The sequence below is a fragment of the Cydia splendana genome, chromosome 1, assembly GCF_910591565.1.
Source record: "Cydia splendana chromosome 1, ilCydSple1.2, whole genome shotgun sequence".
Lineage (NCBI taxonomy): Eukaryota > Metazoa > Arthropoda > Insecta > Lepidoptera > Tortricidae > Cydia > Cydia splendana.
The window spans coordinates 26,494,468-26,522,201 of NC_085960.1; the positions used below are offsets into that span (position 1 = coordinate 26,494,468).

The 27,734-nt window shown below is 34.9% G+C and overlaps 1 protein-coding gene across 3 annotated transcripts; it reads right to left on the minus strand.

The window, feature by feature from the left end:
* Window positions 1–7,320: 7,320 nt before the first annotated feature.
* Window positions 7,321–27,525, minus strand: LOC134797815 (neuroendocrine protein 7B2). Of its 3 annotated transcripts, none has more exons than XM_063770191.1 (6): window positions 27,322–27,525; window positions 11,661–11,751; window positions 11,138–11,361; window positions 10,539–10,696; window positions 7,653–7,831; window positions 7,321–7,491 (listed from the first exon to the last, which is right to left on the minus strand). In XM_063770191.1, the coding sequence occupies exons 2-6, from the start codon at window positions 11,742–11,744 to the stop codon at window positions 7,417–7,419; spliced, it is 720 nt and encodes a 239-aa protein (XP_063626261.1). In that variant the 5' UTR covers window positions 11,745–11,751; window positions 27,322–27,525; the 3' UTR covers window positions 7,321–7,416. The 3 variants fall into 3 exon arrangements, with proteins under 3 accessions (XP_063626261.1, XP_063626254.1, XP_063626263.1); XM_063770184.1 differs by having other exon boundaries at window positions 7,321–7,487; window positions 7,649–7,831; window positions 27,322–27,520; XM_063770193.1 differs by having other exon boundaries at window positions 7,321–7,487; window positions 7,649–7,831; window positions 27,470–27,510.
* Between the last annotated feature and the right edge of the window lie 209 nt (window positions 27,526–27,734).

Here is a 27,734-nt window from a genome sequence, read left to right on the forward strand (position 1 = left end):
TGATAAATGTCACACATACTTATTTAAATGTGATATTTACTGATTAGTTAATTTATTTAAATTTATGAGATAAATAATGTTTTTTTTTTGTTATTCCTTAATTAATTTTTAAACATTATTCTACTTTTATTATATTATATTACTACTTTCTAAACTAGATATATAAGTAAAAGTTTTACAATGTAAGTACCGATCTTTGAATCCTATTATTGTACCAACACGCATTCACTACCAGGACCAGGCGCGAGCGACCTGCTACGGTTGCAGCCGAATAACACGTCGTCGGCCTAAGTCGCAAACCTCGTAACTCCATTTCAAGGAAATTAGTAATTGCTACCTTGGACAATAATACTTATAGTCGGAAACCTCCTAACTCCCCCGGAGGAGTTACGAGGTTTGCGACTTAGGCCGACGACGTTTTTTTCGCTTTTTGGAGAAACTCGCCTAGGAACATGGAACCCGTCTGGCAGTGTATGTGTTACATATCATAATTACGAATAACAATGAATATATTATTTTATTATTTATTATGATATGCTGTGATTTTATATAAGTGACATTATCAGGATTAAAGATCCCTGTATAAAAATAAATTAAATGGTAAATATAACAAAATTATGTATTAGTTGAAACAGGTACAACACTTTTTGTAGGCGAACTGGCGAACCATTCGGCTTCCAAACCTTTGGTTGTTCCGAACCGACTCGACTCGAGTTATTTACATATAATAAAACGGTATTTATTACCAGTTGATCATAAGTAAACAACGTAAGAGTACCAGGAGGAATGAAAGGTACGATGGCAGTCGCTTTCCAAAATAACATGATCCGTGCGCCAAATCAATCTTGGTTTCAGGGCTCCAAGCCCCGATTCGACTAGACTCGGAACTCTTAAAGATTGTAAAAAATTGAGAAATCACTAAGATCTAAAAGAGCCAACAGTTAAATGGGACCGCGATGTACATATTCTTTCAATTTCAGTTGTAGGTGATGGAAAATACATTACTGCAGTACCGCACTATGGCCTAAGATGCTTCTGACCACCGTCTTACATATGTACCTACTATATGTAATATAGGTCCCAACACTCCCAATTAAGTTTCGACTTTACTCTGTCAAATTTACAAAAAAATAATATAATTTACAGCAGAAACAAGTATATATAGCAAACTTTTCGTATGTTATTTTGTTTTCAATACTTATCTATAAATTGTTTTGTATGCACATGACCGCATTTCATGATAGCAATATTATATAACTAAAATGCTTACATTATTCTGTGTATAAAATGTAATGTAATGTAGGTATAATACATGTGTAGTGTAACACTATTCTTAATCAATACAAACAACGAGGGATGAAAGACATCATATACAAAAAGTACAGCTCTTATTTTCTAAGGCTTGCCAAGCAAATTAGTAAATGAATAATGTGATTAAATAGGTAGACCACAAAAGGTTAACATAACTTATATATAATGAGTACATATTAATTATACAAATTAATAAGGTAATATGAGATAAGATCTTCTCTTAGCAGGAAGCCCACGTTTTATTCCGTTCGTTTTCGTGCGAAACCTCTACAAAGTTATTTTAGGGATTAATTAATAATAATTCTTAATAAATAAGGTTTACACAAAAATACTTGACACAACAAATATTTCTCAAAATTAATTAGATCCCTACTTAATTGTTCTCATACCGCACCAAGACGAGAAAATAAAACATAAAATAAAATGTAGACGTAAAAATAATGTGATTTAATTACTTTTATAGGTCGGCTAACAAATATTGTGTTAAATTGACTTTATTATAGCATGTTGATATTCTATTCGATGGAATAATACGATCACCACCAGTTTGCTCGGGTCTGTATTTGCAATATGTCTAAAAGTGCGGTATTTCCGACATGAAAGCTACCAATAAGGACAATGGACAACACACTCAAGTAAAAAAGGTGACAGTAAACATTATAAGAGATATACTTTCCTTCGTTCAACCCTCGCAAATAAATGTCTTTGGTCTTTGCTGTACGGTGCGCCGTTCATTGGCTAATTTACAAATTATTACTATATTACCGTAGCTATTATTTTTTATATATGTATAACCTTAACTTATTACTTTATTATACTCGTAAAGCTGGGAATAAGAAAGACACTTATTAATAAAACAATATTTAGTACCTAGGTAATCCTTAACTTAGGATTTCAATCATATCCAATAGAATAATGCAATTAAGTATCATCAGAAAACAGTGTTTCTTTTTTTATACATATTACGTCATATTTATTTTCACACATAATCGAACAATATTAACGATTTTTAAACAATGGATTGTATGAGATTAAGAAATGCTATATTTAAATGAACTAACACTTTTCGAAGTTTTATTACTTATAAGTTATTAACTACTTACATTTAATTTAATACCTATTATAAACGACTCACTTGCTAGATTTTTGTCATTGTAAGTACTAGGTTGCGTAGGTAATTAAGGGTGACGGCTGGTAGCTTTAGCTACCAAAAGCCTGATAAGTATACTTATTTCACAAATACAGAAAATTCGATAAAAATACAAGTGATCAATAAAATAAAATAATGCTTTGATCAGATCTTAACCCAGCTCCATGCCAATAAAACAATTAAGACTACGTTCATTAATTTAATTTAGTCTAACTAAGAAAATTTAGTCATTCGGCTCGTATGTGTGGGATTATACTGTTTTTATTCATGTCGATTTATTGAAATACAGTTCGTTATATGGTTATTGTATTATGAACAATTAAATAGCAGTTAGAAATCATTACTATGTGTTACTTTTTATAATACACATACGTTTATTCATTTAATAGGAAGTCTGTGTAGCACGTACTCATATACAATTTTGTTTAAATATTAAATAACTACGGAGATTTTACTATTTTTACTTGTACTTGTTTATGACATTCTATTAATCATATGGTACTACTTATGTACTTAATGCATTGGTTTAATTTACATACCTATTTGACTTACAAGAAGTCCCAAGAGTAAACACAGGAAACATCGAGAGGCAGGAGACCAATTTTATATTTCACGGTACTCATGCCCACACCAAATTATACCTAACCTGTACTTAAGAATAATATTATCCTAGTATTTTTATAGAATATTTGAAATAATAATTACTTTAAAAAAGGGTTTTAACCTGAAATGATGTGATGTTTTTAATGGGATATTTTAAGACAGTATCGATCGCTTAGTAATATGGTGATATAAATAGGTTATTTTAGTAATTCCAGTAAGTTTTGTAAAGAGGTATGTCGGTTAGCTATATTTCTTGTAGGAATATGTAATTTTACGCTAGGACATAAATGTAACAATCGATTATTCACTTAAATAACACAAAATACAAAGTTAAAAAATAACAGGTACCTACACATAATAAGCTAAAGATTTTGGTTGTCTTATTTAACTAATATTAAGTATTAATGACATAACTAGATAAAAAAAATAAAAAATTCCCACGTACAATTTGACGATAAATATACACAGTGGATTAAAAACGACGATGATATTGAATAACATTGAAAACCAATAAATCTAATTTTGCTTCAAGCATCCTTAATCATTTTTTTTTGGAGATACGACTTAGGTAAATACAGTAGGAACTAGGTGACTCTGAATCTGAACAGTTTTTCTGGTTATGATTATTATCCTAAATAATAAATTTATTTGTTTTACTCAATTTTTTGATACACACCTCTGTAAAGTGCGTATCGCAAAATGCTTTCCTGATTTTGAAGTAGAGACAGATGAAACCTGAGCGATATTTTATTTATAACTGATTACAGCAAATTATTTTCTACCAGATTATTTTATAAATTGAAAGTCGTATCCCAATCCTAATTTGCGTTCATTTTCTTAAAAAAATATATTATTACTTTGTACTAATTATTTACATCTACTCGTTTGACTAGAGCGACTCGTCTGCATGCACCTGGCATTTTACAGGGTTACTTAGACACTATAATTTTATAGTGAGTGTAGTAACACACGGTATGTATTACCTATTTATTTCTATATTTATTAGTTAAGTTACTTGTTTAGGAATATTTAACTTAGGACTACGTATTTGTTTCAATGCTCGTAGAGTATAATATATTTATAGCCTTGATGCCGTCGACTTACTGTTCGATTCTAACTTTAAGATACGTCAATTAATAGATCTAGAAACGATATGGATTAGATGTGTCAGTGTCAAAAGTGACGTTTTTGTTTGAAGAAACGTCACATTTGACACTGACATATTTAAGCCATATCGTTTCGAGATCTATTAATTGATGTATCTTAAAGTTAGAATCGGGCTGTTAGTCTAATGTACATTAGACATTAAAGTACCTAGATGTAAGTTTGTTAACACGCATCTACTCGTCCCAATTTATTCTAAGGCGTTGCGGTATTATTCGAATATGACTAGCAGGACTAGTTACAGTCACATTTTGCAATAAAAATAATTCATACTTTGCTATAGGTGCTTACGGCGTGTGCAGTGTCGTAAATATTTAGAGGGAATAAACACCGTGTAATCGGTCGTCTTGTTTTGTTTTGTGAATATCTAATAAAGTCGAGAAAATATTTTGTTCGTATTACTGATGTAAGTAGGTAGATGTGAATTTTTTTTTAATTTAAAAAAATATTCTGGCGTTAATTGAAAAGCAACTTACATTTACGTCGTCATAACTAGCTCAGCCCTGACCTGACGAACTACTGTGACACAATGCAATAAAACCAGATTGTTACAACTTTTCAACTATGGTCCAATAATGTACTCAATTATCCAAATTGAATGTAATTCATTTTTCTATTGACCTGTTTTTCATTTTGTTTTAATTTGACGATCATTATGAGATAGATCCGTGCTTAGCTTAGCCATATTGACATTGTTTTTTATTTTATATTATTTGACATTGTTAATAATTTTGTTCATTAATCGATTGCTTATAATGGTTTTTAAATTGTGTATTGCTTGACATTTGTATAATTATAATCAATTGTTATTTTCTTACTTGACGATCATCATATAAATTCGTATAGATTACTGTAAAATAATTTATATTGTAATTTCATATTATGAAATAAATAAATCTAAATCTAAATCTATGATCAAAATAAAAAAGTCAAACAAGAATTTAGAAAAATATAATATTTAATGCGCTTAATATAATATTGAATGGAAACAAATTACCTTAATTTTGGACCATAGTTGTTCAACTGGACTCTAGTTGAGAGTTTTGAAGGTTCTATAACCTAATTCATTAGACTTATTTCCATTCTATTGGTGAGGTAACCATCGTTTTACAACTAGAAACCTATTGTGAATACATCGATTACATCAAGTGAGGTACCGCTGGACTAGCATACCTACCTACAATCAAATAAATCATTATGTAATTATTATGTACCTACTTCAAACTACATAAACACTAAGGAAGACGTATTTTCGGAGACGTCTATGTACAACTACTTTCTTTTAATGGTTTCTGTTCTCGTAGTTGTCGATATACCTGTGTATACCCCTGTGGGTATTCTGACTTTAATAATAGGTTAAAAATTAGATTTGGATTAGATATACCTATAGATCTAATTCATAACCTGTTATTAAAATTAGAATACGCCTGACAGTTTACTTCGCGGCCTTAGAGAGAATAGATTACAGGTGTTGGAACTGTACCAATCTGTTTGTAGGGCTATGATGGTTTCCTCGGTGCCTTGTTGTACAAAATGGACTTTATAATACTTTCTATAATACACAATCAGGCCAATCCAGTGTAGCTGTAAAGTAGTTACTTGCTTGACCAACGGCAAGATTTAGCCGTGTAGGCCTATATAGTTATAGTATATAAATATTGCAGAGATTTCACAAGATTTTTTCAGGTATTTGACTGGTATAATTTTAGTTTCCATGCAAAGTCATTGCAATTTTAATGTGTATTGTTTGATTAGTATAATTCCTTACTTCCCATTCTAAGGTCACTCTGCAGGTTTTGTTATTCTACATACAAGTTAGTGGTGACACTTCATTGATTGTAATGTACAGACGGCGTCAAAGATATGTTTACACGTTTTGCATTATTACAAAGGAGTAAGGTGCAAAAGTGTAAACATATTTTTGACGTCGACTGTACAAAGACCGCAACCCGCAACGCTGGTCTAGTGCGGATTGGCGGGTATATAATCTAATTGTACTTAACTCAATAATTATACAGACATGCCTCTAAAATGTAAAAATGCTAAATGCCATTAAAAAACAAAACCCAACAAAGTTAGCACTTATATACGAGTACATGTAATAAAGTTCACAGCATCGTCAACGTTACACTAAGCACAATAAAAGCCTTATTAAGAGGAAAGGGGACGGCCGTTTCTCCATACAAACGTAGTCTCCATTTTCCTCTCTGGACATTGACATTGTGGAGAATATAGTTTTAGATAATTTGATGTAAACCAATAGCTATGCTCCTACTCTTGACTTTTTTCGAGATTTTGATTACTGTAAAAATTAGGAGCGAAAAACTGATTTCATAAAAAAAAAATGCTCCTAACTGTTATTCGAAAACAATCAAACTTAGCTGTGGTTGATGTACAACAAATTGTGTCAAAATATTTTCAATAATGTTAATATCCAGAGGGAAAAATGTGGACTACGTTTGTATGAAAAGGCGATTTTGTGCGGGTCCTCCACTTTCGTCTTAAGAATATAATAAAATTAGCACATTATAGGTAAGTATGTTAATAATAATTAATTAATTAATTAATGTTAGAAACGTAACAGTATAAAAACGGTAATTTAATGTTATACATATGCGATTACTTTGAAAATACCTACAGTTTTCACCCCATATTATTATAGAGTTCACGGCATCTTTTGTACATTTTAAACTTTTGACTACATTACCTACATTACTTTATTAGTCAAACTTAGCAATTTTTTTTTCTAAATCAAGCTATTGTAAAACAGTTAGAAATAACAAAATCTACCGCAAATCATTTCAAAACAAAGTATGTGTAATGCTTATAGAATAAAACTCGTAAGTTTTAATAACTTAAGAATGAATAAGTTGACTAGAATATTATCTATGGTTTTACCATCCACATCCTATGAGGTTGCAGCGCACAGTGCATGCATACAATACAATAAAATATCGTCTTATAGACGCTGTGGTTTTTATCCAAACGTTTTTTTAGAATCAGTAGTTGCTTAGCTTTCAAAACTATAATTTTGCTTAAAAATAGTCTGAAATATATCTACTAAATTAGAACCAGCAGGTTAATGGACACACTTAGTAAAACACTTTTAATCTGACATTCAACTAACGGATACTGTATAAGACCCGTCTAAGATGTTGTAATAATTAATAATTAAGTAAGTACATATTTTAATAAGAATTCACATCGAAACCTTTTTTGGCTGCGATCGGAAGGCGCTCGCCCATGAGATACGGGTTTTCTATCTGAAAAAAAAATAAAAAAAATAAAATTATATACCTACTCTTACAATTTCATATTTACAACTCGGCAGACGAAAGAAAGAGTTAACAGCAGTAAAATAAGTACCAATTTTCAAGGAATACTAAGAAGAGTAAACGTTACCGTCTCAAATTCGTTGACTTACATCGGGTTTATACTTCTTGGCGACGAGGTTCTTGTGCTCAGGGAACCTGAGCTCCAGGTCGGACTGGGGCTCGGGGCAGCCGAACATGTGCTCCGCGTCACACATGCAGCGCTGCGACAGCTGGTACTCGCGGCTGAACGCCGCCGTGTTCTCGAACTCGATCAGACAACCTTGGTCTTCTGCAATCCAAATGTACGTTATTATTATTTGCGTCAGACTATATTTATTTATTTATTTATTTATTTATTTAAACTTTATTGCACAAAATACAAATAAAATGTGCAAATGGCGGACTTAATGCCTAAAGGCATTCTCTACCAGTCAACCATAGGGCTAAACAGAGATGTAATAAAAATGGTGCGACAAAGAAAAGTAAGAGAATTCAATTAGGAACTATTGCAAACAACTGAAAAACATAATAAACTACATATACAATACACAGATAAAAATAATAAAATATATACAATGAATATACTACTACATAATTCTCACATACATACTAATATATTACGATGGATACTACCTACTCATACTCTTGTTTCAGCAGATGTTTATGCAGCATCCTCTTAAAAGCAAATTTGCTCGGGGCTTGTCTTATGTTGAGAGGGAGTGAATCCAGAGACAGAGAGAGAGAGAGAGAGAGATTATATGAATCGGTGCTTTAGAGAACGTTGCGACGTTCTCTGAATGATATGATAATGATAACAGCTCGAGATTGTAGCGATCATTAGAGAAGCCATACGTCCCAACTAGCAAAAAAGTCTCAGATTGCGCACTTTATAAGAGTAGTGAACTTATAGCGCTCTTATTTTTGTTTTGAACTTATCATCGCTCTTATATTAGTCTTAGACAAGCTAATACGCACTTTAGTAAGTTTAGTCTTATTACCTAGTCTTATATATGTATATAAGAGCATTTTATAATACCATTATAAGCCTCTCGCTCTTACAATAACATTTACTAAGTCTCATTGAACTTGAGAGTACCTGGTCTTATATCCACATTCTCTAAGTTCATTTGATCTTATAATAGACTTTCTAAATGCTATTATAAGAATGTAAGACTAATATCAACATGGCATAATACTATTATGAGCCTCTCGCTCTTACAATAACATTTACTAAGTCTCATTGAACTTGAGAGTACTTGGTCTTATATCCACATTCTCTAAGTTCATTTGATCTTATATTAGACTTTCTAAATGCTATTATAAGAATGTAAGGCTAATATCAACATAGCATAATACTATTATAAGCCTCTTGCTCTTACAACAACATTTACGAAGTCTCATTGAACTTGAGAGTACGTGGTCTTATATCCACATTCTCTAAGTTCATTTGATCTTATATTAGACTTTATAAATGCTATTATAAGAATGTAAGACTAATATCAACATAGCATAATACTATTATAAGCCTCTTGCTCTTACAACAACATTTACGAAGTCTCATTGAACTTGAGAGTACCTGGTCTTATATCCACCTTCTCTTAGTTCATTTGATCTTATATTAGACTTTCTAAATGCTATTATAAGAATGTAAGACTAATATCAACATAGCATAATACTATTATAAGCCTCTTGCTCTTACAACAACATTTACGAAGTCTCATTGAACTTGAGAGTACCTGGTCTTATATCCTCATTCTCTTAGTTCATTTGATTTTATATTAGATTTCTAAATGCTATTGTTAGAATGTAAGACTAATATCAACATAGCATAAGAACACTGTAAGTACGTACTTTTCTGATCTTACTAAAGCTATAATAAGATCAACAGCAGCACTTTAGTAAGATATTAGAGTGATATAAGATCAAGACACTTATATCACAAAAGAGAAGATCAATATAAGATGGTTTGATCTTAAATCGTTTTTGGGAACACTATTGTTAGTATAAGTAAAGCAAGGAACCGTTATTTATTCAACATGGCCACATCATTTGTATTCAGAATGCTTAAAATACTCTAATAGTGCGCTTGAAAAATACACCTACATCAATGGCTGACTATCAATACAAAATAAAGAAATAAAATAATTATAAAAATATTCAAACACCATATTTGAGTAGGCGCATGAAGTTTGAAGTGTAAAACAGGGTCTACTTTACAATAAATAATATTTTCCCATGTGAATACTTACCCTGAAACATAAACAGACGATGATAAACAGCACGTTATTATATTTAAACATAATTCATAAAAAGTTTGATAAACACTTACACTAATATGTTTTTGTCACGTTGCAGTTAATTTCACCCGTATATTTATACTTCACAAATAGAATGTTTCAAACCAAAATAAGCTTATTTAGGCTTACAAGATTCTAACGTTCGACCAATATAAGCCTATGTAGGCTTACAAGATACTTACGTTCGACCAATATAAGCCTATGTAGGCTTACAAGATACTTACGTAAAAGCGATATTAGCCTAAAGCAGCTTAATATAGTTTTGAAAAAGATTACTGTGAATGCAAACAACATTCAATTAGACTGATATTAGAACGATATTAAAATAAATACGCTTATGCTTTGTGCCCAAACCCGGGCTTATACGATGATATAAAATCAATATAAGAGCGACAAAATTGTAGTCTAGAGACTGTTGTTAGCGTGATTTTGCTAGTTGGGGTGCAGCATTTGATATTACGGGCTGTGCTGTATAAAAAAAATAAGAAGATTAAAAATATAGGAAACAACCCCCCCCAACTAACAGGGAATACGTTTGATCAACTTAAAAAAAAATCGTCGGTGCTTCATTAATCATCGAGAAATACAATAAAATTTATTTTCTAGCTTCCATAATTACATAGTATTAACATTTTTTGTTAAGTATCACCATTTTTTTTTCACAGTGGCCCATAGTAATAGGTAATAGCTCTAGCTCACCAGTATATCCGACGGGGCAGGGATTGGGCGGATTGCAGTAGGCGGGCAGCACAGCATCGGTCTTGACCATCTGACGGTTGGGGACCAACCCCGACGGCTGCAGCCGCTGCTGACCCTCGCCAGCGCCGCCAGTGACATACTGGTGACCCCAGAGGGAGCTAAACAGAAATTAAACAGGTAATATAAAGTGTTAATGCAGTTCATAGTAAATATACATATAAACGGTTTGTACCATATTCAATCAAGGTTTTTAATCCTCATACCTATAGATAAACTTATTAATTTTCCTACATTATTTTTGCACTATCAAGAACATCGGGATATTCTCGTTTTTTCCAGATTAATAATACAATTCCTGCATGCGTTCACTCGGGCTTGGGCTTGGGTTGGTAAGTTGTAGGTACTTTAGTTACTACTTCAGTATTTCGAAGGAGCACGATCAACGCAACGCATGATTCACGCGTTCGAATGGAAATACATTGGCAAAATTCGTAAATATTCTCTGACGTTTGCCAGTAAAAAAAACGCGGCTAATTTTATAAAACTTTCCCGACAGCTGTCAACTTGCTTTGGCAGACTATAAACCGTAATTTCATTACCTGTGCTGCAGATACTCCTGGTCGCGCAAGCTCGGACTAGGATCGCCATTGATCAGCGAGTCGTAGTCCAGCTGCTCATTCTCCAGGTCCTTGGAGGCGCGCGCCATGAGCGCCAAGTGGCGCTCGCTCTGAGGGAACTCCAGGTATCCTGACGCCGCCTCGTTGAACTCCTTGCCCATGCGCTCCACCACTTCACGAAGTAAAGCTTCGGTTAACATAGGCTCCTGTGGAAAGAGAAGTAGGGAAGATTTTTTTACGTTATGTTTGATCATGAATAGTGTACTACCTATTCTAGGACCCTGAGAGGATTTACAAAATAATTATTACATTAAAACGATCTAGTTATATACCGGTTGACTAGTTAATTATAGTTAAATTTGCAGCTTTCCCAACCGTGTTCAGCAACAAAGCAACATAAGTTTAAAGGCAGATCTTGTTACGCGACTTGGTTTGGCATATGATTTTAATAATACCTAAGTAGTTTGCTAGTGAAATTAGATATAACTTGAAAACCTGTACATACCTTTTCCCCAATAGAACCATGGGGGATAAACCCCATTGCCCCGACGATGCTTATCGCCAAAACCAGAGTTTCTTGGGGGCCCATTCCGAATCTGAAAACAAAAATGGTGATTGCTCAGGAATATCCATATATAAATGCTTGTCGACACGTTTAATTGTCATGAGGTCATTGATTATATGACACTAACTGTCGTCACAATAAAAATATGAAACAGTTTTAGATCAACAAATTGTTGTAGAAAACGCCGAGTGCGCCTATGGGACAACACAGCCTGGCACGCTGCGATTGCTGCGTCTTCCGGTGTTCTAGTGCTTGGTTTCCATAATAACCCTTTCTGTGCTCACTTTATTTCCTCGTATAGGTATCTCTTTTCACATTTCTTTTTAGGATTCCGTACCCAAAGGGTAAAACGGGACCCTATTACTAAGACTCCGCTGTCCGTCCATCCGTCCGTCCGTCCGTCCGTCCGTCTGTCTGTCACCAGGCTGTATCTCACGAACCGTGATAGATAGACAGTTTAAATTTTCGTTTAAATTTTCACAGATGATGTATTTCTGTTGCCGCTATAACAAATACTAAAAACAGAATAGAATTAAGATTTAAGTGGGACGAAGTTAAGCAACGTCGGGCGGGGTCAGTACTTGGATGGGTGACGGTTTTTATAGATAATGGTACGGAACCCTTCGTGTGCGAGTGCGACTCGCACTTGGCCGGTTTTTCGTCTAGGTGACGAATACATTTCAATATTTAAGGTGTGCAAGGTGGTAGAAGTTTGCAAGCACATTTTATGAAAATTAAATTTGTAGGTATCCTATTTTTAACCAACTTAAAAATTTGAAAAGGAGGAGATTTTTAAATTGTTTACCTACTTGTGTTTTTTCTGATGTCTGAGACCTCAGAACTACATCATTTCTCAACCGAACTCCTCAAATTTTAAAAATGAATATATTTATTTTTGTATTTACATTAAAACTGTGCTATTTGGTGAAATGTATTTGGTTGAAGACCAGAATGAACCTCCTCCACGACAAGTATTTCAGGTTTTAGGGCTAATTGTAATTGTTATGACATGTACTTGTAAATAATATTCATAACATTTCAAACTGTTGTGTGAAGTCGGTTTTATTCTATAAAATATTATACGTACTCCCTGGCCTCCATATCTTTATAAAAATTGTGTAATCGTCACAATCTTGTTTAAGCATTGGTCCCAATAGTTTGATCGTATTCAGCCAAGTCTTACATCACGCCCGAGACACATCAATCATAATTAATTGGTTACAGTTCATCAAAGCCATAAATTAGTCATCGGTTGCCGAGCGAAGCTTGCAGGATTGTCTGAGACAAATTAGATTCATAGTTTTTTAACACTGGATGAAATTATATGAGTCATATGATCGTAGATAAAATAAGTTCGTGGAGATGATAGATATGCTTAGGTAATAACTGTGTACTTAGGTTCACAATCTACATTAATAAGTAAGAACGTTCAGCAATAAGAAAAAGTAAATAAATGTTTGGATGCAGGTATTATAATGGCTGTAAATTTCTGTTTGGTTTCATATTGTTGGCATCCAAAAAATAGACATGTGTCCCTATTTCTGCCACTAATGGAACATGACAAAAAATAGACATGTGTCCCTATTTCTGCCACTAATGGAACATAACAATCACTGATCACCCACGTATTCTGGGCATCCCAAAAATAGTTGCCAAGTTTTCTTTAGCTTGTTCTTTCCTTGGTAACAGCAAACGACGGCGGTGGTTGACAACCTTCTAATCTAGTCGGTATCGGTAGTGACCCTGCCTACGAAGCAGGAGGTCCCGGATTCAAATCCTGGTAAGGGCATTTATTTGTATTTTCATCATTAATTGTCTAGTACCCACAACACAAGCCTTATTGAGCTTTCTGTGGAGCTGAGATGATTTGTGTAAGATTGTACCATTTTTTTTCATTTAGTTATTTAACTAGGTCTTCGTACAGCATCGTTCAGCGAGCAGCAAATTGGCATGGACACTCTGAAAATAATTCATTCATAAAGTGGCCATGCACTTTTGCAGCTGGGTAAACAAGGTTTGGTTTCTGTTTTCAGCTAGCTATTTCGCAAACATCTCTGCCTCGTGTCCAAAGCAGATATGACGTAAATCAATCAAACGATACACGGATTAACATGACATAACATCATTGTTTGATGTTTTTATAACGAAAAAAAAAAAACGGTCCCGATCCCCATTGTAGCGCGGCCAGTGGGTGTTGGCGATTAAGATGCTATCAACAGTTTTATCCATCGGCATCCTTTGAATTATGTTTTTATAATTATTTAATTGATTCCCTTCACTTTTCACAATATAAACTATTTGTCAAATGTGTAATATGGTTATCAAGGTTATAATTAAGCGTTAAACCGTCATACTCTATTATTACGATTATCAGATTAATTGATCTCATGATTAAGCGTATTTTGATCTAGTCATCTAGTTCAGTTGAGAAAAAAAAATGGTTGTCTGTAAAGTCGGTTTACGGACGATAATTTATTTTGTGTGATAACGTCATAAGAAAACATTATCATTAGACCATTACATTACGTAACGTTACCATGGAGATCTGTCCACAACGTTACCATGGAGATTTGTCCACAACGTGACACTTTTTCGTGCATGCTACCGGTGTTCATCGATTTATAAGACGTTATCACGTCAAAAGAGGACTAGAGTTGTAACCAAAATATTGATATTATTGAATAAGTTAAGTATCAGGTAGTTTCAAATATCACAAAATTCTGTCAAATCCAAAATAGATGTATTTAATTACAAAAAAATTTAACCTAACCAATAATAATTGTTAGTAGGTAATTCTTACACTTTCCATATACCTTCCAGTAAGTACATATTATGGTGATGTCCACGCATTAAACTATCAACTATCAGAAATCGAAATACGACTCGGACTGTAGCGCAAAGTAAATACCGGTTTGCGAGCCTATTCCGAACGTGCCATAAACAAGCGCCAGACATCGCATAGGCTCCAATCAGGTTGTTAGGACGGCTGCATACTTATTGGAAGAAAGTCTAAGAAGTGAACATTTCCCTTACATTTTTGTATAGTAGGTATAATAGTAGATTTCATCATATACAGAGTGGCTAAAAAATAACTGCATTTCCGTTGCCAGGGAGGTTTTGGGATTATACTGAGCAACTTTTACTATGGGACCAAACCCGAAATCACGAAAAATAAAAATAGCTGTTTCATAAATTTTGGCTGGTCCATTTTCTATGAGAGAGGGTAATTTTTTTTTAGCCACCGTGTATAACTAGAAGGCATATACTCATGATTCTAGAAGGAAAGTCGGTAAGTAGGTACAGGTATACAAACTTATATGCAGGGATGGTACCTTTTCTCTGCAGCTGACTGTACATACTGATATTCAAATCAGTAGGTACTTATTGACCTACCGCCTAAAATTATAATATGTAGAATGTTCTAATTGGTTTACTTAGATCAAAGAGAATGGTCAGGATTGATCTTGGATAAAAACAAATAAGCGGGTGAGGTTATTGGATATATTAAAACTTGTGGAAAGACATTTCGACCCTAGTCGTGCTGGACGGAAAAGGTAAAAAAATGAAAAAGCGACTTAAAACGACTTGAAATGCTACAAAATGTTCTAATTTTGGTACCTAAAAAATGTGGTGCTAACATTTTAATGACAAAAAGATATGCTAAGAACTCATACATTTTATACTGGCTGATGTCTGGGTCAGGATCCGGAATGAATAACTTTTTCCATGGAATTATTCCATATTCTACATAAAAGAAAGGAAACCATTCCATAGGAAATTGCGAGAGCAGTCGCTTCTTTTTTGCGATTTTCATATTGGTATTATTTAAACCATGACTCTGGAGTGATTCTGGAATCACCCAGTATACGCATTTTTAAATTAGAAATTATTTCCCTTTCTTTATGTTAAAACATTCAATTGCAGGCTGTAATTTGTTCAATAACGGTGTATGTTTCATTCGTGTAACCGCATTAGAACTTTAAAAATCGCAACCTGGTTTTACATTGTTTGCAGACATACTGTCTGGCTCATGTGTGCTCGCAAATTGGTCACCGTAGAGGAAATGTGCAGCTGGCCTTAAGCTCGACATACAAACGACATGTAATATAGCACCGTCCATTCACCAGCGCTCATTCAAGCTTTCTACGGAGCCTACGCTACGATGTAAAGATTTGATTGCTAATATTAGCATATACATTTAAAGCGTCACGATTATATGGCGCCTAGTGCTAATTATTTTTAGAATCTACAGATAAGTTTCATTCTATGGTCATTATAACTAGCTTATAAAATCCAATTGAAACAATATCTCACATATTGTATTGGTTGTAGAGAAATGTCGCTTACGCTACCTGAAACATAACAAAATAAACAAATCAAACTTATTAAAAAAGCTTATTTCGGAAAAAAGTATGTCTACGCCTGATGGTCGCCATTACTAGTAGACCAATTATTTCAGTTATAGGTTGTTGGAAAATATCAGTTAAGTCTAAATAAATAAGGTAGGGTGGGGTAAGACTAGTGTATGGAATCCTCATACTGTTTCTGTTGGCCCGAGCAAAATAAACTATGTTAGTCTTACCCCACCTTACCTTAAGTAAAAAAAATAATCAAACAGTAGCTGCCATTCAATATTTTGAGATTAGTACGAGTTACTACGAATATGTCTAACGATTCTAAAAAAAGACTAAATAAAAACTTACACATTACTTTCCTCCCTTTTAATGGCCGGATAAAAACAATAAGAAGCCGTTGAAAAGTGATTACCAAATTGAATAGGCGCTTTATTGTATGGCGGTGTTTGTAGAATATGGCGTGGCGGGCACCTGCGCCCGCGCCGCCCGTGGGCGGGCGATCTGTCCGCTCGAGAGCGTCCTCCGCCCGCGCGGATTAATCGTGCCCGTAGTCTATCGATATCGATAATAGTAACTGGTACACAGCTATCATGAAACTAAACTATGTATATTAAAAGGATAAAGTCAAATTTATTTATACGCTTTCAACGATTATGAAATTACCAAAAGGTATAATGAAAGTGGATTCATACGGTACGGCTTGCGGTGTTATGGTAATTTTATTGATTAGGTAGCTTTATAATCGGTAAATTAAGTCATGTACGTTTACTTATTTTCATATTAGAAGCAAATGTTTTATTTATATGTTGATTCTTAAAGTTAAAACAGATAATTTATAAAGAAGACAATAAAGTTTAAGTTGAGATTATATTATATACCTATCGAATTATTTGGAAGGAATCGGATGTCCATGGAGATTAGAAAGACTTCACGTGTATCATAAACTCATTCTCATGTCCTGTATTTTAGACGCAAATGTTTTGCGACACTTTTCTCGTTCCAAGTTGGTTATTGTAAGGTGAACCTTACGTTAATAAGTAGGTACAAAACTGAATGAAAGAATTTAACAATTTCACAACTATTTTAATATTTATAATTGCGAGACATCTATGTTAAAAAATAAATCCAATTTAAAACATGGGTATCGACAGAGCTCATCACTATTAAGACCGAAGCAACCAGTTTGTGTGCGGGGGCGCCTAGATAGTGAAACGTAACTTTTATTCCATACTTATCTGAACCGAACACTGTCGGGGATGACCCCACTGGCATCGCATGCGACTACTGTTAAAGTGTTCGACTTGTAAGTTGAGGTAATACATTAATCCGGCCAATAAAATATGCTCTCAACATTTTTTTTATTAACTTTTTTTGACAGTTTTGTAAACGTTTGAACATACTGCCGGGGCAGAGGCAGATCAAAAAAGAGATGGCGGGGTGACCTCGACGCTTTTTGCAGCAACTGGGGGGAGCATGCACCAAACCGTGATTGAGTAGCGGAAGAAAGGGGAGGCCTTTGCCCAGCAGTGGGACACAATTCAATTCAATTCGTTTAATACGGTGCAAACGTACATGTCAATAAGATACAAAAATAAAAACACACACACACACATCTAAAACTAATTAAACCTACACATACGTCAATTAATTTAAAGAAAAAATATTACACAATATTAATACCTACAAAATAAATTCTTAAAATAATCATATAATCATAAAATTCCTCAACGCTATAAAAGGCTTTATCAATTAAATATTTGAGTTTACTGACAAACATCTCATAAGAAGTTGCCTCTTTGATTTCCGGGCTCAAGCTATTGAATATTTTTACGCCAACTACCCTCAATGAGTTGTGGTAAGGGAGCCCAAGAGGGGATTTTTGTGTTTACTCGAGCGCATCAGATTAAGATATGAATGATATCTTGCTGCCCCGTGTAGTCTACCTTTACCCCTTTTAGCCATCTATGTTGAGCCCTTGGTTGGCGGCGGGTTGGTGGGTTCTTCTTATCATCTAATATTTCGATTCCAATAGGTCTGTATGACGCTCGAGTAAATCCCGATTTAGCATCGTGGGCTCCCCTACCGCTACCCGCGCAAATACCACTTTAACATCTCTTCCCGTTTTTCTTTGTTCTGGGCGTCGCATTTTAAATTCGCCCTTGTGCTTCCACATATATTTCGCAACTTCCAGAACGAATAAACTAGGGACCGTCAGAATTTTAAGTTTTTGGAAGTATTGTTTCGTCGGATTAAAAGGCGGAACCCCAGCCAATATCCTAACGGCTCTCTTTTGCAACACAAAAACCCTATCTGTATCAGCGGCCAGGCCCCACAGGTCAATTCCATACTGAATAATGGAGTTTACGTAAGCATAATATGCCATGCAGACATTTTCACAAGAGAGGGTAGGAGAAAGACGTGACAGCGCGAAAGATGCCTGAGCCAATCGACCGGTAAGTAAGTCTATGTGCTTATCCCATTTTAATCCACAGTCAAATTGAAATCCTAAAAATCTTGTGTCATGTACCTGTGGCAATTTTACGTTGTTGATCTCAATGTCAAGGGGAGTTTGATAAATACCTCTTAACCAAAAATGGATAATCAACGTTTTATCGAGATTTATCAAAAAGCCATTTACTTCGAACCAATTTACCAATTTTAATAGAGTATATGTGATTTTCTCCTTTAGATCTTTAAATGTCTCTCCGGCAACAACAGCGCAACCGTCATCCGCGTACATTACAAAGTCACCCTCTGGGAACAAGCCAATGAGGTCGTTGACCATGATAAGGAACAGGTAATTTCCTACCGCTGAACCTTGAGGAACAGAACAATCATCAAGCATCCTCATTTCAGACTTGGTCACACCTCCGTCCACCGACACTACCTGTTCTCTATTCTTCAGAAAAGACTTAATGAAATCTAGAAGACTGCCGTGTACACCATATTTCAGCAACTTCAGCGAGAGGAGTTCATGATCAAGATAGGCTATTAAAAAAATAGTGTCTAACTTAATCATCTCTAACACTACTATGTCTTTTTCAAGGTTATGAGATACCTACTTAATAGAATTTGTATTTCTTAAGAGTTGGCTTAATCAAGAATTTTAAGAACCTATACTCTGCCTGAAAAAATGTTGCTTCGATATTTCAATCAGGATTCGAATTAGGTACGTACCTGCTCGAACCAATAGATTTGTTTAATTTTTAGAGTACCTAGTATTTTTTTGATATTTTGAAGAATGTCTAATCATATTTATTTGCAACTTATCGCGTGGTGCAGATTGTGTAGGACTTCGCTAGATCCTGTTGATCCAATAAATGTAATTGAACAGACGATTAATGTACTGTTATCGTCAAAAGTTTTAGTCTGTATTTTTTTTCGGATTCTATGTACCTATGCATATTTTAATATTAATACTGTATTGACGCACTTGGATGTAGCGTTCTCAGATTTGTATTTGTTGCACTCGAGCATATGCCCCTCCCCTGCCTTTAATAATATAAAAAACAAGTATTCAATATAGTACTTATGTAGTAAATTTTAAATCGATACGTTTAGGCTTTGACTCGCAGGCCTATTCGGATTTCGAGATAATCACAAGATCTTAAGACGATTTAGAGATCAACTAGAACTACATTAGATATCGACTAGATGTGACATAACTCTAAGTCATAACTTGTCGAAATCGTTCAAGAGGACCTCCAGAATCGTGGAAACGTCAAATTTGACATATCTAACCTACAAATATCTTTAAATTATCCGTATCGTAACTTGTTGAAGTCTAGTAGAAATCTAATTCATTTTCCGAATCGAGCCGTCGTACTCCTCAACTCGTACTGCTACGATTTTAGTGTCAGGTTTACTATTATGAAGTATGATTGGATTTCTTTTTACAGATTTGCTTATCAAACAGATCCTTTTCTTATCGATTGTACCCCACAGCATATTAAAACAAATGACCCGCTAAATGATGTCACTGATCGTGGTTTCGCTAGTAAAATACAGTATATTTACGTAGTTGATACGTGGTGGTAAGTTTGCACATTTCGGTCACGTACTCAGGTCCGGGTGTGATCGATTCTCGGTCTACGTATATATTTTAGGGTTCAGTATTCGAGAGAGCCAACGTGTCATAAGAATCACAATAACTTAGTCGCTGCCTTACGATCGATGTAACGCTCGTATTTTAAAACGAAATGGTGAAATAATATTAAAAGTCCCCAGCATGCACGGCTGAATTTTACTTTCTCATACAAACGGAGTTTCGTACTCATTTTTAATCTACATATTGAATTTTAATGAAACTTTGCACATACAATGACATGGGGTATATGCTAGCTATTGGGTTGGGTATAGCAAAAGTGGCCCGATTTTAAGACAGAAAATTTACGAGTAAATTTTTTTTTTGCATTTTTGTTAGTTTTCTTTAAAAACTTTAAAGAAAACATTAAAATAAGCACCTTTTATTGATTGAAGTTTTTTTATAAACTTGACCGTTTAGGAACTAGAGCGATCTGAAGTTGCGAGTTCGGCCATAGGATTACTAAGAACACCAGAATCTCAAGGTACCCAAAATGTCAAGGTCCCTTAAAACCGAATCAGAGCACCCCACGATCCACGTGGTCTTGTCTGTCCTACCCCTAGAGAGCAATTCCAAAAACGGAGGCGCGGAGGGAACGACCAGTAAGCCGAAGCTGCGGAGCCGAGTGTAGTGAGCGTGCTTTGTCACGCGAGGGCGGAAGGGCTGCCCTTCCGCAGCGCCGGAGCTACCCAGATTCAACAGCTTCATAATAAACATCAGATCGCTCTAGTTCCTAAACGGTCAATTTTATAAAAAAAGTTCTATCAATAAAAGATGCTTATTTTATAGTTTTCTTTAAAGTTTAATAAAATTAAGTAACAAAAAAAATTTTGCTAAAAAATTTTCTTAGTCCTAAAATCGGGCCACTTTTGCTATACTCTGACCCAAAAAACAACGGGTTGCACTCCGGGAGTGCCGGCAGAAGTGAAAACTCAATGACTAGTGCAAAATGTCTGCAGAACTAATGTATAATTGAGGTTAACGCGATCTAGCGTATTACTTGAAACCCCTAAGGGTGGAATCACATCTGTCACATCAGAAATTGCTCGTTAGTATGAACATGCGTATGCATGCTTTCAGCTTTCCGATGCGTACGCATCTTCATACTAACGAGCAATTTCCCATATATAAAATGCGGCTCGATGCTGACAGATGTGATTCCACCCTAAGCACATCACTGTTAGTACTCGAGTTATATTAGTACCAGTTAGAGGGAAACTCACTAGATGGCATTTAAATCAATAAAGAAAAACTCAATGACATTGTAACAGTTTTTCGATCAGGTCACGTGTCCGTCTTACGTCTTACGGTCACGTGACACCTGTTACGAGTTTAACCTTTTTCCCCCATCACAAAAAGTGCACAGCGCCGCTAAAGAAGTTTTCACTTCAAAAACAAGTTTAGTATGAAAAACTTATTTCGCTGTATTTGTTTAATTATGGTATCTGAAGGTACATAAACTAATTACACGACTAGATATATCTTATCCTATTGTAAGTATGTACAAAGTTTCAGAGCAATCTAGCTAGTCATTTTAAAATGAGACGGTAACTACGTTTCCGAGCTTGCTGGGGACTCTTAAACTTCATCCGTTTGGCTCTCAGCGGACGGATGATGACCTATATCATGATCATGAATCGTACCTAAAAGACAGTCAGGGATATTCACAGTGACTGTGCATGTATTCAATCAAGTCAATTTCTTTTTGGTAGTTTTTAGGGTTCCGTACCCAAAGGGTAAAACGGGACCCTATTACTAAGACTTCGCTGTCCGTCCGTCCGTCCGTCCGTCCGTCCGTCTGTCACCAGGCTGTATCTCACGAACCGTGACAGACAAACACAGACAGACAGACAGTTGAAATTTTCACAGATGATGTATTTCTGTTGCCGCTATAACAACAAATACTAAAAACAGAATAAAATAAAGATTTAAATGGGGCTCCCATACAACAAACGTGATTTTTGACCAAAGTTAAGCAACGTCGGGAGTGGTCAGTACTTGGATGGGTGACCGTTTTTTTTTTGCTTTTTTTTTCGTTTTTTTTTGCATTATGGTACGGAACCCTTCGTGCGCGAGTCCGACTCGCACTTGCCCGGTTTTTATTAAGTTTTGTTTGTGGTATTTACTACATTCCTACATGAAGATTGGCAAATTGGGTGTGATTGTTATTATTTGATTTTTTACTCGTCGATTGTAATTCTTGAATTAATATTTCGTATACCAAACTGAATTTGGGTACTTTTAATGTATGGGCTCCCAACTCAACTATAATATTCATTTCGATATTTTCGATACAGTTTAGTCGACTATAATGAAATTGACCAATCACAGCTCGCCGCGGTCAAGAGGACGAAACAAAACCATGGTTCAAATTAATTATTTATTTGAGGTTTTATTGTAGGAACAATTATTTCATAAGTCAGAAACGCGCATGTGACACCAATAATATAGGAACAGCCACAGACTACGAAAACCGCTTAGCGTTACTTGTTAGTTAGGCTAAAATCTAGAAAAAAACTGTTTAAAAATTGAATTTAGCAAGGAGCATGTACCAGGGCCTCATGAGTTACGAGAAGGTGTCGTTGACCAACCCGCCGGGCCGCGGCCGGGGAGCTACGAGTATGAAAGTATCACGACTGCTCGCGTATCTTAGCTGTATACTTTTGGTTTGTTTACCATATCATTCTACTAGTTTAAAGTATAATTTTTTAGACTCGTAGAAAAAGTATTGTATACAATAGTGATATAATCTCGTACCTTACTTAGGCAACGAAGCTTATTATATCACGATTGTATAAAATACTATTTTATGCGATAGAACACAATACGATACAATTGGAAATAAGATAGGATCGATCGTGTGACAATATCGTAAGATAAGATACTACGGAACCCTGCGCGTGCAAATCTGACACGCGTCTGATGGTTGTTTTTTAATATTATAATATGTCAAATGACTCATTAGTCATACTTTGTCTAATGAATCATATACCGACCGCCAAAGGATTAGACAAGACTGCAATTTATTTTTTATCTACATATTTATTTACTATCGTATATCGATATGTAATTTATCAATATGTTATCCTTACAAAATGTAATGTAATTTGTTTTATTTGTAATTAAATAACGTTCTTTTGTGAAATTAGAGGTAGCTTTCAGGGTTGTAGCATATTGCAGAAGTTTTAAGCACAATCTATCCGCCCTTCCCGGTGTAACAACGAGAGTCGACGCAACAGGCGATACTCGTAAGATTCAAACTAAAGGTACACTGTACACACTAGAACACCGCCCTATCTCTGCGTGACCTACACATCAGTTAGTGTCTCCGCGTGTGTACTCGTACATTCTGGTAGTAAAGTTGGGCATTATATCTCAATGTTAGCTTTGCCATCGCTTTCCTTTCGCTTTCTACGCAACGTTATGTTATAAAATTAAGTAAGATCAAGCAACAAAGCAAAAGCTTTCAACGGAAAGTAAACTAGGTGCACTTAAATAAGAAAATCGCGTCCAGCGGCGGTATCATGTCATACGTTACTTTCGCACTTACATACTGGTTAGTACGTATCAGGCATGATGACAGTTGCTAAAAAAACAACCATCTTAGCCCTACAGGACGCAACAGGTAGTCTGTCTGGTCTAAATTATTTATACACGTCTGATTCGTCGATACTCTGCCGATAGGAGCTCTGTGTATTCTCATTGCTTGCGCGAGTACGGATAACTCGGGTCTTCGTACAAACCAGAGATTCTACCGTAAACCACTTTGATCATTCGTTCATATATTTATCTCTCTATACCTCGAATACGCAAGAGCGATAGAGAGAGAAAGTGTTTACAACATTCAGAACAACATATAAGGGCAATAAAATCGGATCACCCGTGTTTAGATAATGATTGCAATGACATAGAAGGTGCAGCACGTAGGCTCGAGTGCATCTCACAGATACCTAGTATGGGTTTATCGATTTCAGTAACTAGGTAGGTACGCATTTAAATGCTGAATAACGAATGTGAGAACGAAGACCTCGGTAAAAAGGACTTTTGACGCAAGTGTTTTCTGATAATAATGCATATATTATGCTAAAGTACCTACTCATAATTATTCTAGATGAGGAGAAAGGTGGAGCACTTAGTCGTAGATGGTAATAGTGTAGATATATTTTGTAACCATAATTAGATTGCAACTACTATTTTGTCACGACGTTAAGCAAAGGTACATTTTATGCAAAGAGCTATATTTACATACCTACATATTTGAGAGATTTGCATAATAATATTACTGCAATAATAATATGCCATCTACAGTTATTTTGATCGGTGCGCATATTATTTTGATTGGAGCCCTATTTCGTTTTGTAGTTTCCTAGTTGGTTATACCTACAATGTAAGCAGTAAGTACCTACACTGTAATAAGTATAAAAAAAGAATAACCTATCCAAATAAATTAAACTACAAAACATTAATTGACAATTGACTAGCAAATCAGTCATTACTTTATGAAATGTCGTACCTACTGTGTATATTTACTATGTCGAACCAAATACATACTGAGATATGTTCGTTCGTACAAGCTCGTGCTTTGTGCACGTGCAATATAGTCAGTCCTCAGCATCAAAAGTTACGGATACTACGCATAAAAAATATTTATCTTTCTATAATCTAGATACCAAATAAATATTTTGTTTTTTCAATTAATAACTTTAATAACAAAATGAGATCTCTATAGCTATATAGAGATCTCATTTCGTTGTACTATTGATGCTTACTGTACATGTTGTTTAGAGCGATTTTAATCGTTGTTTCTGTATTTGTACCTACCTAAATCCATTTAAATTAAGCTAAAAAATGTGTTAAGTAAATATCAGTACATAAGTAGTTAACTGTATTTTTTTGCCATTTATTCTAGACAAAATAAAAGTGAATAAGTTAAACAAATGATTGTAAATATATAAAATTGTAAGTGTGCGTGTGTAAGTAATTTTTTTTTAATATTTTAATGAAAATAAATGAATGTAATGAAATATAAAACAATACTTACGCACGAATCGCACAATCTAACCAGTATGGCAACTATTATTATCACCGCTACCGCTAAATACATAAAACGACTAAATTTTTGAGATTTTCAGAATTTGGACACACACATGGATACTATCTTTAATAATAGAATTAGCTTAAAGTATAGCTAAGCAACGTTGTTGACGTGTGTGATGACTACTTTGTTATCACAGCTATACTGCGCTGTAGGTAATGCCAAAAAGGGATGCAGGGCGCAAGTCCGAGTGCATCCGGGGTGGCCAAGGACTACCTGTATCGATTTAATGGATGAAAACGAGCTTATTTAAGAGATACCTATATGTGTTTTGATTGATACTGTGTATGTTAGTTAGAGTAAGTAAGTAAGTATATAAATATTCTTTACTGCACCAATAATTATACATTTTACATACAAAAAATATTTTTTTCTTTAGAGTGTCACTGTTCAGAATTACTCTTGATACATACTACATGCCCGTTTTTTATCCAATTGACAATAAAGTGTTCATGTTTTAAGTATATTATTATGCCTGTTTGCCCATTACATGGCATGGCACTATACAGCCCATCGGTTTGATAGATGATAAGTGATAAGGTAGGCGGTGTCTCTGTCTAGTTAAGTGTCAGTTTAGAGTTACAATATATGGCTAAAGGAACGTAATATACATTTACATATACATTTTCAGCCATCCTATTTCTTTATGCGTTTAAAAACATGCCAAATCTTAAATAGGTATCAGAATTTCACATATACCTATTTCTTTAGTACCAATTAGGTACTTAATCGTTTAAAAAATAAGTGTATATAGTCCTATGTGGTGGTATAATTACATACATTTGTGTATTTATCACGCATTATGCAGTTATGGATGTTTTTTGTATATCAATTATACTATTTATACTCGTATGACACCCACAACACAAGCTTAATTAAAATTACCGCGGGACTAGGTTGATTTGTATAAGATTGTCCAATATTTATTTAGGTATTTGTTACATATTATTATTTATTGATTTGTTTAGGTATATTTTTATATAGGTACATATCATTGGCTCTGCAGTTTTTTACTAAACTTTATATTCTAGACATTTTGATTGATTTATTATTGATTTAAATCGATAAGAATGCATATTTAAAACTGTCAATTAATTAACCGATTTGACACACGTGGCGAAAAGTAGAATTTGGAATAGGAAAACGTCGTGGGTGTTTCGCCCTTGACATTAAGCATCGATTGTCCCTAAAGCACCCCTTCCTTACAGCTGGGCGAGCCGCCTCCGTGGCAACCTGTTGCTCGCGAGGTGACGTGGCACTCCTACAGGTTTATACCCGTCGCTTACAAATCGCATCGCGTTTCTGGCCAGTATAAATGTAATTATGAGATCCGTTGTAAGTATGAGTAATTGGAGAACACAATTGTACTGGTTCAGGAGGCAAAAGGTTTCGTAGGAGATTGAACAACCCATGTTGAAAGTGCCACGACAAAAGAAAAGAGCCACTCTATTAGTTTAATTTAAACCGTCAAGTGCTTAATTTTAATCGAATTTAAACTATCGTGAGAAATAGGTACTAACTTTAAGCTAATTTACGGGTTCACCATTTTATTTTTAGTCAGTCGGGCGACATGTTTAGTGCTTGAAAATGGAGACCTAACGTGTCTCTCCGAAACATGTCGCGCGAGTGAAACCGTAAATTAGCTTAATACTTAATTTTATATTAGTAGTACCTAGTTAAGACATAAAATAGTACCTAAATTTGAAGATCTATCATAAACGTGTTTATCGTGTGATAAATGAATATTTATTATTAAAAGCCTTCAGTACTCTCTGTTAAATAGCGGCATAAAGTATCTCAAAAGCAGGTAAGTAATCACTGGCTGTAAACGTACGTATAGGTATTAGGTACCTAAGAATAATGAAACACGAATCAAGCGGTGTCAGCGAAAACACAGGTGCGTATCGAATATCAAGTTATGTAACATAACAAGTGTTATGGAAAGGCTTAAATTGCGTTGAAATAAAGCCAAAAAGTGGTCAAAGATGAAAACGAGACAGAAAGAGACGTGCCCACGTCATAGTTCTACTAAGATTCGATGCGGGAATTATAATAAAATCAACTTACGTGCAGTTTGACCAAACTCGCAACAATAACGATCAACGCCACCGCAAGGTACATGCACTTGTTTTTGACTTTACTACCGAAAAGTTCAAATTTTGAAAAGAAATCCGATTTGATGCGCACTTGGTGGAAATTTTGGAAATGTACTCACCAATTAAATAACGCCGGACGAATGATGGCTTGTCCTCGAGTATGGGATCGATGGGGTCGCGCTTGCGCGCTGCTCTTTTACGCAGTCGGGGGTGGCGACACTGGCGACGTGCTCACGATAGCGATACGATTTGGAAATAGTCGTCATGTCAAAATTCGTCCTGAACCTTCAGAATGGGTGGTTTAGAGGCAGAAGCTGCGGTAGACTTTAGAAACAGAGGTCGTAAGTTCAAATGTATTGATCACGATCAGTTTATATTATATTC